Genomic DNA, 13,042 nt, shown 5'->3' on the forward strand with positions numbered 1-13,042 from the left:
GTAAGTTTAGAAAATTATGTTGTTTATTTTGAAGACGGATCCTAGAGCACCAGAGTTTACAATTTATCAGGAAAAATCAAGAGAAAGAAACTACCCTTGGACAACATTGATTTACAGAGAATAATTAAATTGAAGGAACAATGAAAATAGAACTAAAGTTGAAACTGCGCACTTGTGATATCAAATATCAACGCAATCACTTTGCAGCAGATAATATGCATGGCAATTAGAGCTTTTTTACATTATATTATAATAAATTCATAATTCATGCATACAATGAGAGCTTTTGGAAAGGAGCATTTGAATTTAACAAACACTACCACTCATCATCTGAGCAAAGATGGCAAAAGGAATTTCAACATTATTTGCGATCTAAAAAATTGAACCATCGTTGTTGCTTTGTGTTGTGCTTCCCTTGCACAGACTGCAGTGCCTTCTGTCTGCTTTAGGGTGTGGCATCTGCCATTGGGGAGGAAAAACTGGCATGTGTTGCCTTTTATAGCAGACTGATTTCATTGTGCTGAGGGCCTCAATTTTATAGCCTCTTAGCTCCAATCTTTTAGCCGAGTTACTGAAACAAATGGGAGGAAAAGGACTTAGTGGTACGAACTCTTCAGTTTAAAGCCTCATCCTTTTTTTCCCCTTTTCCCAGGGAAAACATTTCAAAGTAAATCTGTGTTAAACTTTTGAGGGTTATTTTCCCAATTGGAAAGAGTTGTGGAGTGTGACAGGAAGTACTGCGATCTGCAGCCCAGGCACTAGCAGCACATCTTAGCAGATCATCAATATACCTATTTTTGCTCAAATATAAATGTCTCAAGGTGTAAGTGTTTAATTGATTTTATATTTTATGTCAGAGTACACATGTAAAGAAATACACACAAGGAGACATCTATATTTTTATTTGCATATGAAAGACTTTAAAAATCAACTTAGGTGGTTTAATGTGTATAATTAGCGTGCATTTGAATATAGAAAGAAGAAAATCCAGGAGATAATGTCAAAAAGGCTCACTAACAAAGATGTAGTATTCTCTTGGCAAAAGCTGATGAATGATTTGGCATGAATTCATCTTACGGTTCTGTTATTCTCTCTCCTACAAAGATGATATATCCTTTTCTAGCAGTTTGCATAGAATTGCAATTTGTTGTTGTTACAGACCGTAATGACCCTTGGGTATGCACCTGATTCCCCCCGCTAGAATTACTCACCTTTTTTTTTTTTTCCTGCTCTGTGTTTATATATGTGTAGCCATGTAACATTTTTGCACTTGCAAAGGATACCAAAAATCCCACACAAAATCACCAACCAACCAAGAAAACCAAACCCCCCGACTGTAAAGCAGAAGTATTAGGTACTCATATGCTCATACTTCACAAGCATTGAGACTTTTCAAAACTAACTCCATAATGCAAATCATAATATTTCTGACTTTTCAGACAGAACTAAAATTAATAGACACTGGAATCACACTGCTCATACATTTATCAATAATCTTTGCATGTAACACAACATTAGAGCATGAAGCATCTGCTCCTTTAATGTTTTCACAGTGAATTCAAAAAAGCCTACCTGTACGTGACAGTATCTTTCTTGATACGCTGCGTTTTTCTCTACCATTATGATTAAATCTCCTATTTATCCATTTTGAAATTTGAAAACGTGCTTACCTTTAACAGAGCGTATAAATATATTAATTTAAAACATCGTGGTTTAGACCCTTGCTGTATTGAAAACGTTCGCTAATATCCCAGTTTGCTGTATTCATAGCCAAGTATTTGATCTCCCAAATGCTTTCATTACTTGAATGTAATGTGTGACTATTACCTTTTGTTATACTAGGGTATCACTTGCATTAAGATAGTTATAAAAAAAAACTTCAAACCGTTCTGGTTCAAAAATGTAGGTCAGCAGCAGCTTTCCATTTGGAGCAAGAGTTACTCAGATTACATATTTTGGGGTTTGTGTTACTACGTTTTCATGAGTGTCTTGTGCATACTGGAAATTATATTGTTTGGGGAAACAATTATGAGACTAAAAATGTCTCTCGCTCTTTGATCAACTCCTGTTAAACTGCAAATAAGTACACAGAACATATTGAAAACGGCCCTATATATAAAAGCATCATCAGTGCAAATGACCGTTAGAATCTGGAGACAGCTGGACAATGTGGACAACTGCAAAGATGCTACCGCTGCAGAATTTTAGGTTAAATTTTATAACCGTCTGCACATACAACATAAATCTTCAGGGGGAGGGTGGCTCGGGGGAAAAAAATCCAAAACAAGTCTAATTTCTCCGTCACAGGAGCAAACGTGTCCCTGCCCTCGGAGCACGAGGCGGCTGCTGAGCACGGCACACGGGGCCGGGGGGCAGCGTGCGGCCCCCCAAAATTTGACCTATCCATCTGCTCGGGCACAGCTGGAGCGCATGGCGGCCCCTCGCCTCGCTCCCGCCGAACCGGCCCGCGCTGGGAAGCGCCGCCGGCGCCGCCCTCGGCCCCGCAGCACCGGGGACAGTCCCGCTCCCCGCCCCGCCCCCGCGGCGTTCGGCGGCCCGGGGCGCCCGTCGGGGCCCACCTCGACCCCTCGCTCGGAGCAGCCCCCGCGGGTTCGGTGCTCCGCGCAGGCCGCGACCCCCGGCGCGCACACGGGCGGGACCCCGCTGGGAGCGGGGGGACCCGCGGGGGCCGCGCCCCCCATCCCGCCGCGCTGCCGGGAGAGCAGGCAGGGGAGCGGGAGCCCGAGCACGTCCAGCGCGGAGTCCAGTCCGCGTTTTGCGGGTGCGCGGGAGCGATCGGGGCGGAGGGGGCGATGGCTGCCGGCGCTGGCTCGCTCGCTCGCTCTTGCCATGCTGGGCCAGCGCGGCTCCGGCAGACGTGTGTTTACCCATATCCGGGTTAGGGAGGAAAGGAGGAGGAAAAAAAAAGTTTCATTTAAACCTGAACAAAAAAACTTTCAACATGAAATCACACAGCGGGAACGGGCACGGACCGTAAGGCGTTCTTACCATTTCTAACCTCAACCACGGACTCGGGGAGGGAAATCGCTGTAACTCGGTGCGTGCGGAGCGGTCCGCAGGGGATACTCAGGGCTCAGTCAAGTCCCTGCCCCGGCCTCTTCTCCTTCTGCCCCTCTCCTCTCCTTCCCCCTACCCCTCTGCTCGCCCCCCATTTTTCTGGGTGCGAACCGATTTTTTTTTTGTCTTGTTTAGTTTTTCAATTTTTTTTTTTTTTTTAATTTTTTGGTTTTTGGTAGTTACTATTATCAGCACAAATTTCTCCGGACTCGCAATGTTGCGATGATCATGGCCGCGCAAGTCGCAGCGGCTCCGGCGAGTGCGAACAACAGCAAGGGCAAAGCCCCGAGCCTGCCGGGCGGTCTGGGCCCAGAGCGAGGCCCGGGGGGGGCCGGGGCTCCCGGGCCGGGCCCCGCGCTGGGGGTCGGCGAGGGGAGTCCGGCCGGCGGCGGCAGCGTGAATAATTTAGATCACCATCTCCAACACCACCACCGCAGCGAGCCGCCGAACATGGCCAATAACGCGGCTCCCGCCGCTGCCGCCGGTAACAACAACAACAACGCCAGCGGCGGCGGTGGCGGCTCCTCCTCGGAGCCGGCTCTGAAGGAAGGTGGAAGCTCCTCGGAGTTATCTTCATCTTCTTCGTCTTCTTCCTCCTCCTCCTCCTCCTCCTCCAACCCGGGCTCGGCTATGGAGACGGGGCTGCTCCCCAACCACAAGCTGAAGAGCGTCGGAGGCGATCACCCCGCCGCGCCGCCCCACCACCACCATGCCCACCACCCGCATCACCATGCCCACCACCACCATGCCCACCACCCGCACCACCACCACCATGCACTACAGCAGCAGCTAAATCAATTCCCGCCGCCGCCGCCGCAGCAGCCGCCGCCTCAGCACCATCCCGTGCAGAATAACAACAGCAGCCTCGGCGGCGGCGGCGGCGGCAGCGGCAGCAACAACAACGGCGGTGGCGGTGGCGGCGCTGCTCAGCCCAGTGCAGACATGGAGCAGCAGCAACATGGAGGAAAAGACAGTGTTTTGGGCGCTCAGGCCGAGCCCCCCCAGCAGCCGCAGCAAATGCTGAATAAAGGCGCCGACGAGGAGGAGATGCCCGGCAAGATGGGCGAGCCCATCGGCGGCCGCTACGACCACCCCGGCTTGGGACCCCTGGGCGGACAGCAGCAGCCCCAGCAGCCGCCCCCGAGCGCTGGGAGCGGCGGCGGCGGCCTCGGCGGCGGCGGCGGGAGCGGGGGAGGCGGCGGCGGCCCCTCCGCGGTGGGTGTCTCGGAGTTCAATAGCTATTATGGCAACCCTGCCCCTGCCCCTGCCAGCAGCGCTACGGCGAGCCGCGCCGGGCCTTGCTTTGATCAACATGGCGGACAACAAAGCCCCGGGATGGGGATAATGCACCCCACGGCGGCCCCCAACAGCATGGACCCCCTGCAGAACTCCCACGAAGGGTACCCCAACAGCCAGTACAACCACTACCCGGGCTACGGCCGCGGCCCCAGCGGCGGCGGCGCGGGCGGCGGCGGCGGCGCGGGAGCCGTGGCGGCGGCGGCGGCGGCCGCCGGGGCAGGCGGCGGCGGCTACGGGGGCTCCGCGGCGGGCTACGGGGTGCTGAGCTCCCCGAGGCAGCCCGGCGGCGGCATGATGATGGGCCCCGGCGGCGGAGCCGGCCTCGGCAAGGCTGGTGCCGGCGCGGCGGCGGCGGCCGGCGGCTTTGCGCGGTTCTCCGGGCAGAACCAGCACCCGTCCGGGGCCACCCCTACCTTGAACCAGCTGCTCACGTCCCCCAGCCCCATGATGCGGAGCTACGGCAGCAGCTACCCCGACTACAGCAGCCCCAGCGCCCCGCCGCAGCCCCAGCCCCAGGCAGCGGCGGCCGCCCCGGGAAGCCAGCAGGCAGCGGCGGGCATGGGCATGGGCAAGGACATGGGCGCCCAGTACGGAGCGGCGAACCCGGCCTGGGCAGCGGCACAACAAAGGAACCACCCGGCGATGAGCCCCGGGAACACCGGGCAGGCCATCAGCAGGACCCAGGTAACTCCCCGCGCTCGGTTAATGACGGCTTGTGCCTCCGTGTTGCTCGTGTCGGGCTCTTAGTTTCTTTATAATTCACTTTTTTCCTCTTCCCCCCCCCTCCTTTTTGTCTTTTATTTTTTTTCTCTTCCCCCCCCACCGCCCCCATTCTCTTCTGGGCCAGTTTTGCCCCTCGCTGCCTCCGTAGCGAGGGTGAGCCGTGCACAATGCGCGGCCCCGTTGGGGCTGGAGGCACCGGAGTGTGGCTTTCGCTGCCGAAATTAGGTTGTTCTCAGACCCAATTAATATTTTCCCCCACCACTTTGAAACAGCGTCGGAGAGACGCAGGACCCGGAGGACTAGCAGCTCGGGACGGACGGGGGCGGGGGGTTGGATTTTGTAACCGGAGTGCCGGACCCGGGGGGCTCCCGGGGGATAGCGTCCATTATCTTTCACGGGGCCTTTTTTTTTTTTTCTTCTTTCTTTAACCCGTTGCCTTTTCTTTATTTTTTTTTTTTTTTTTTTTTTTTAACCTCCGAGCAGAACGAGTTGCGCCGTTGCGCGCTCTCAGCAAATTAGTTTGTCACTGATTGGAGTTACCGCAGTGAGATCCACGTAACGCGGCCGCGCTCCTTTCCCTGTGGGAAGAGCGCGCGCGCGCGCGTGTGTGAGCGCGCGCGTGTGCGCCCGGTCCGCGCGGGTCGTCCCGGCCCGGTGACCTGCGGGGGGCTCGCCCGCCGGCAGGAGTGCGCGGGCGCGTAACTGCCTTTCACTTCTCCACAAACACACGCGGAAATTAAAAAAAAAAAAAAAAAAAAAAAAGAAAGAAAAAAGAAAGGAAAAAAAAAAAAGAACAAAAAAGGAGTGGGGGGGGGGGGGGGAAAGAGGGAAAAGTCCTTGGCGTCAGCAAAGAGGCGCGGGCAGCGGGGCAGGCCGCCGCCCCCGCTCCCTCCCGCACTCCTGTGCCCCAGCCCCGGTAACTCCGGCGATCGATCGATGGATGGATCCGATCGATAGGCAGGCGCGGTGATCGCGGGGCGGCGGGTGCGGCGCAGCGCCTTTCCGGGGCGGCGCGGCGCGGCGCGGGAGGAATGCCGGCTGCCGGGCGCGACCCTTGCAGGAGCGTCCGGGTCTCCTCCGCCCGCCAGGTTGGGAATTTGAATTGTGGAGGTAAACTGGCTGCAACCGTCTCCCGACAGCTGCCTCCGAGTTGACATCTAATCTGCCATCTGATTGGCTCCGCGCGCGCCATTGGGCACCTCGCGCCGCTGATGTAAATAGAGGCGCTGGAGCGGCGCAGGCACAGGAGCCCCCGCCGCAAACACCGCCGGCACCGGGGGGCACCGGGGCACCGCCAGCGCCGCGCCGGCACCTGCCCCCGCCCCCCGGCCCGCCCGCGCCGCCGCTTCTCCTGCGCACCGGCTCATTCGATTAGCGGCTTACCTGCATTTGCTTGCATCTTTTAGATTTTAAAAATTCTAATTAGAGGCGTTAGGGAAAGTGCCTCGTAATAACAGCGCTTTTGGACGAGGGTTCGGGTTTTTGGGTCGCGCTCGCGCCTTCTTACAAAAACAACAAAAAATTCCCGACAAGCCTAAACGTTTTGTAATGTTGCAGATTACGGATGTTGTGCGAGGGATTGGATTTTTATTAAAAGAAAAGAAACCAAATACTAGTTTCGTTGCATTTCTGTTAGCTCGATGCCTAACCTGTGCATGCCTCTTGAAAAGACCGTGTTTGCGTGTGAGCTGCTGTAGGTGAGAAAATGCCGTGTATTGTACAAAGAAGGGACGAAGGAGCCGCTCTGCCAGAGGTTCTGTTTGTTTCAGCTCTGCAACAAATCCAGATATTCGGGAGAAAACGTGCTTCTGCGTTTGAACTGTGGTTAGAATACTTCAAGAAGCATCGGGAGTTGTTGATCTCATTATTTTTCTACACAAGTGTTGAGATTAGGCTTGAATTCTCAGTAGGAAAGTGAATTGTGTTAAATGGAATAGTGCATTAGAATTTTATGGGTTTCTTTTCCCTTCAACAAGATCTTTCTATTAAGAACTGTTAAATCTTTTAACAGCTTTTAACAGCAAGGTCTGACAAGAACAAATGCAGGTGTATGCTTTTGGGGTCCTCCGACGGCTGGGTTTTTCCATAAAGCAATGAGTAGAATCTGGAAACATCACCGCTTAATATTGCAAATGGTGTATTAATCAAAAAAAAAAAAAAAAAAAAAAAGAAACCTTAGATGGGCTGTGTGTGTTTGTCTATGTCCAGCTGACCATTTCTGTCATGTTTTAAATTTTAATTCTGTTCTCCTTTCTTTTTCTTCCAAGGAAATAAGGTTTTTGTCTATGTGTGTGTGTTAATTTTTACCTTTTTTAAAATTTGCAATGGTAAAAGGGTCACTGGAAGCCATAATGTAATGAGGCCTTGTATGCATAACCTTTCATAATTACTCTAAAAATATTTGCATCGTCTCCTTTTAAACAGGTAGTTTGGAATTTGTGGCTTTAAAAGCTAAGAAAACTGTTGTCAGACATCGTACATGCTAGTTCAGGGTGCTATTTCTTCATGGCAGAGATTGTTTAAAGTATTTTATTTTTATTGGAGGAGTGAGAGTAAATTAATTTATGTCCTCAGTATGACCCTTAGAAATACCTCCTTATATTTATGGGTTTATATCCTCTCTTGCAGATTTCTTTTTTTCTTTTTTTCTTTTTTTTTTTCTGGACCGTGAGGATTGGCATGCAGCTTAGAAAGAATAGTCTGGCAAGCGCACAATTTCTTCAATTATTTTTAAAATTATTTTTTCCTCAAAATAATTGTCATAAAGGCAAGACATCATTGTTTTTTATATTATGATTTTTCCATTTAACCAGCAAGAGATTGAGATAAATTTTTCTTAGATTTTAAATTAATATTTTTTGATGTATAAAATGGGTTGTATAAAAAATAGTTACCATTAGCTTGCAGAATGCAATTGGTTTTGTACATTGTTATTTATTTTTAATTCCCGCATGTCAGTCTCCCTGTATGTTGTATCATTATGTACAGAAATTGATTGCTTTTTTGAAAGAGAAAACTGGAATATTTACTCCAGCATCTGAACAGAAAGCTTCTCTTTATTTTTTTAATAGTCATCTGTGTGTGTGCTCTTGATATGTGTATACACACATTAGAATATGCTCACTTGTCATGTGTCTTTGCAAAGCAGATGTTGATTGGCCCCTAAGCCTGTAAGGAACTATTGTCCTGTGAGCAGAGAAAAAGGACCGACAGTAGGCTGCAACGTTTGAGATGCTTGTTGAGGAAATTCTTGCCTCTGCATGGGTAATCTTTGTAATATGCAGAACTGTGGCATCCTGCTCTGAACTAAGTTCTGTATTAGTCCAGCCTATTAAATTATTTAAGAAAATTCTGCTTCCATTTAATTTAATCACCTTACCCAACTGAGAGATGTGATGGAAGCTAGCAATAGAAGCTTCCTGCTTCTGAAGGAACGCACATTTTTGAAGCAGAGGGATGTTGCTCACACAGATACATTGATTTAGTGGTGGGGAACTTTGTGATGCTTGTACAGTACCTTGTCATTCACGTCTTTTGATTATTGATTAATCCTTGACAGCATACAGATACTTAGAGTCCTGAGGCTCCTTTTATTCTTCACTTCTGATTTGCACTGCAGTAGTTTAACACATTAACTGGCCTCTCAGTATGCACTTTATACACATCTTTTTCCTTTGAGCATGTGTGTATGACTTACATATGTAATGTAATGTATGACTACACAGAAGGAGAGAACCTGGGTCTTTTCAGATACAGGGCAGGTGTTAGAAAAAAATCTGTCAAGTTGCTCTGAGTTTGTGTGTGTGTCATTTGTTTTGTTGCAGAGAAACTCTGAATATGCCTGATTCTGCAGCTCTTTTTATGCCAAATAGATTGCCCGTATTGAGCATTCTGGCTAAGCCAAGGCTGCAGAATCATGTCCTGTGCCTGAAGGCCATTAAACAGCTGTTAGTGTGGTGAATAGATTCTTGATGTCTCAATGGGAGAATAAAATATATTTTTCCCTGTGCAGCTTCAAATAAACAGTTTAGTATTCACATAGCTTCTATTTAGAAGTAGCAAATAGCAATATTCACAGTTAGTAGCATCTATATATATATTACGACCATATATTTGACACTTTGTGGTTTGGTGTTCAGTTATTGGTTTCTGTAGTAGCGCTTATGCCTACACATGGAACAGCAGAACCCTGTGTGCGAGATACAATGAAGAAAGAGAGATGCAAACCTACCTACTCTGTTACTGCTTCCATAATGTAAGGATTCTTCTACTAAGCAGTTGATTACTGTCTTTTTGGCATTCCAGTCTAAATCAGGGATGAAAACTAAGGCATTTAATCCATTGCTAAATTTTCTAGTTACATATGTAAAATAATGTTTTTGAAATTACTGAGAACAGTGTGTTAGGTGATGCTTGTTCATTCTGCAATAGTATCTTAGTTAAAACTAGATTAAATTCGTATAATGAAAGCAAGTTTGATTAGCTATCGATAGATTTTTCTTACTTTTGTGCCTCAAATATTTTGTTACAGGTATTTTGATATTCTAATTGTTAACATGAGAATGGCAGTAGTTTATTTACTCTTTGGTCCCTAAGATTGTACCTGTGCCCTATACCAGTTACATCTTTCAGTACTTCTTCAAAATGTGCTATTTATCAGGAGGCTTTGAAGATTCTCTGTGGATATGTAAAGCAGTGTTGCCACATTCACTGTGCATGCATGCTCAAGGCTGCAGAATTTCAGTAGCATGTGTTTGTGGTAGGCTAACTTGCTAGAATATATTTTAGAATTGTGATTATTAAGGTACTTGGGAAAAAAACTTTTTTCTTTCAATTTTGGGGCTATTTACATAGTGTTAAATATATGTTTTGGTACGACTGAATGAGGACTTTAATTAAACTTAAATTAAAAGTATACCTTAGTGGTTTTCAAATTTGTTTTGAAAACTAGTAAGAGAAAAGTGCTGCTTAGCGCTGTTGTTTTTGTATTGCTTGGTGCTTATAGAAGCAAATAAATGTAATGCACAAAAATCTTGTGGAGCCAATCATATTAGAGTAAAATTTATTTTAAGGAAGTCTTACCTGTTAATAAATATAAAATTATTTTTTAATAGACCTGAAGGTTTTCTGTACATCTGATGCATGTTTTGCCATTCAGATCATACTTTTTCTGTTCCCCAATTGTACCTGCTCATGCTCAGTTTCACACACAAACGCTGATGTGCTGGCAGAGTGCTGTGGTGTTTGTGTTGCAGGTGGGCTGGACAATTTCCGTTGTTGTACTTCCAGTTCTGAGAGTGTGGCATCCACTGATCACCAGGACCATGTCAGCTCCAAAAAATCCAAACCCATCCAGGGTGGTGTTCCACTGCAGTCGAGGAATCCTCAGGGATGAATGTATCTTAAAAGACCTGTGTGAATTTGTGAGCAGTGGGGACATTAGATGGCTAATTTTTACAGGATTGATATTTAAATACCTTTATCTTCTCAATAACAATATTCCAAGTACATTTGATTTGTCTGCTGTATCAGTACAGTCACCTTAGACTAAGGGCACTGTAATCCAAAATTTCTGTATTTCTTGTACTGTTTCATCATTGCATACCCAATATCATCTATATAAAGATCCTAGATTTCTCATAGAAATTAAATGCTGAGGAAAATTGAGTTGAACAAGTGCCCAGGAGCTTAATGAGCATTGTGGAACTTGTCTTTTGATGAGTATTCTGCACAGAGCACCAGTGTCTGCTGGGGTGAGGTGCATACAGGGGTGCATGCAGACACTTCCTTACCACCAAGTCTGGTTGTTTCATCTGGGAGATACATTGTCTTCAGTTTTGAAGTGATTTGAGGCAGAAATCACAGTTGTGTCTTATTTAAAGATTGCTTTTCACATGGGAATTGTTTTTGCTGCAAATATGAAGTACCTTTGTATTCCCAATGTTGTAGGATGCTTATGTTATCTGAAGGTGCCTGCAGTTGTTTTGGAAATTGTGAAACCTAAGATCATTGTCCCGATACTTTTATTAAAATATTTCATTTATGTTTATTAAAACTATTGTGAAAGCCGTGTGAAAGTTTTTTGACAGGCATGGTTTGAAAGGATGTTGATACATTGTGCATTTATATTCCATGTGTAGTGGAAGTGTTAGTTTCCTTATAAACTTAACAAGTTTATGAAGCAGCTGAATTTCTGAATGTGTAGTGGCCAATTTGTGGATATAAAACAGAGTTTGATGGTTCTGCAACATGTATAAGGAACTGCTTTCAGTACAGTGTGATCTACCTACTTTCGTACTACTTCTTGCATTTGAGTCATTGTGGCTTAGTAATTATATCAGAAGGCGTAGATAAATAGATAATACAGAAGTATGTAGAAGTATGTAATCTATTTATTAGTTTTTCTTCAGTTTTAAGAGCTGTTAATTAATCTCTTGCACCTGAACATGCACAATTGCCAAATGGTGTCCTGCATTTAAGAATTCACTGCTGTGTTCTGTCTTCGCCCTATGTTGTCGGCTTCTCAGATTTGAAGATACTGAATTCAGGATTGTGATGTAGTAATTGTTTATGAAGATATCCATCTGAGTGATAAGCCCTCTGACACTTCCATCTGTAAGGCTGTGCAGCTGATCTCCCTTGCCACCCACATCAGTCTCTTCCTAACCATTGGAGGGTGGGGAAAGAATATATTTCTAATGTTTTTTTACTTTTTTTTTTTTTTTTTTTTTTTTTTTTTTTTTTTTTAGTTAAGGAAGTGGATGTACATGGAATTTTAGTTTGTTGCTAAAAAGATAATAAATATGAAAATTGGAAAAATGCTTGATGTATAAATTCCTTTTTTTTTTTTTTTTTAATGAGGATAGTGTTGGTTGTGTTACTATTCGAATCCTGCAAACTTCAACTTTTTGTACTCATAGTGTTTTGGGGAGGTTATTTTGGTTTTTTTGTCTTCTGTTTTGTTTTGTTTGGTGTTTATTTTAGGTATCTGCTTACCTAAAAAATAAATCTTAGGTAGCAGGGTTTTCTCTTGGATGTGATTCTGCTAAGTTACTGAATCAATTTACTTGCCCTTTAAACACCATGTGGCTAGGTTCACTATGAAGTTCTGTTGTTGCAGCTACATAGTTAGATTCATGGAATTAATTGCATCCTTGACTAATAGCTGTTGTGGCAAACCCCTTTGCATTTAGTTTACCATTGGGCTGGTAGCGTATCTTCTCTGCCAAAATAACAGCCTTTATAAGAAGCCTCTCTTGAGGGGTTTGTGGGTTATGGCTATTGAGGTATTTTGCTGGATTTTTCAGAAGGTAGCTAGTTCCACAACAGGTTTTGGCCACCTTTTAGAAGGGCAAAGAGGTCTGTGTTGCGTGTCCTGGCTGTAGCAGTCCCTGGTACAGCTGTCTTTCACAGAAGGACCTCTACTTGGAGCATGGTTGTTCTTTGTTTGTTCAAGTAAAGAAAGGAAATGGGTTCAGAAAGTCCCAAAAGGAGGGATTCTGTTTTAAAACATAATTGTAGTCATGTGTGCTGTTCCCAGTGTGGACATGGCTTAATTCACAGATTGATTGAAGTGGAATAGTGCCTTCTTTACACAAGCAGTGAATTCAGCCATGGTAAGTAAATTATGTGACTTCAGGAAAATGGTTGTAGTAGAGGATTGGTGCAGGAATTCTTGATATCTCTCTGCTGGCTGCATGAGCTAAAGGTAGCTGGGTTCACTGACTGGTACCTCAGTTTCTCCATGTTAAAATAAGGATAATATTTGCCTTGTTTAATAATTTGAGTTTGATGTGCAGTTTTAATTACAGAGCAATGCAGAATAAATAGGCAGCTTAAATACTTGTTACATGTGAAGGTATCCAGTTTGCATTGTGCCTTCCTCTGTTTGGATGGGATCTGAGACTTGGTGTTCCCAGCATTGATCATGTTATTTGGTTAG

At 46.0% G+C, this 13,042-nt stretch overlaps 2 protein-coding genes across 7 annotated transcripts in view; both read left to right on the plus strand.

Annotated features, from left to right (window-relative positions):
* Positions 1–2,410: 2,410 nt before the first annotated feature.
* On the plus strand, positions 2,411–2,998 carry LOC130250850 (translation initiation factor IF-2-like; the record flags this gene model as incomplete). The annotated part of the gene is made up of 1 exon (XM_056486962.1): positions 2,411–2,998. A coding segment is annotated over one exon (588 nt), but the record flags the coding sequence as incomplete, so codon positions are not given.
* A 198-nt stretch (positions 2,999–3,196) lies between these two features.
* Positions 3,197–13,042, plus strand: part of ARID1B (AT-rich interaction domain 1B) — a 323,079-nt gene continuing 313,233 nt past the window's right edge. For all 6 annotated transcript variants that reach the window (XM_056486539.1, XM_056486541.1, XM_056486543.1 and 3 more), the window contains exon 1: positions 3,197–5,061. In XM_056486539.1, the coding sequence (XP_056342514.1) occupies positions 3,301–5,061 (1,761 nt within the window). In that variant the 5' untranslated portion in view covers positions 3,197–3,300. The remainder of the gene's footprint in view (positions 5,062–13,042) is intronic.

Source organism: Oenanthe melanoleuca, chromosome 3 (assembly GCF_029582105.1).
Source record: "Oenanthe melanoleuca isolate GR-GAL-2019-014 chromosome 3, OMel1.0, whole genome shotgun sequence".
Lineage (NCBI taxonomy): Eukaryota > Metazoa > Chordata > Aves > Passeriformes > Muscicapidae > Oenanthe > Oenanthe melanoleuca.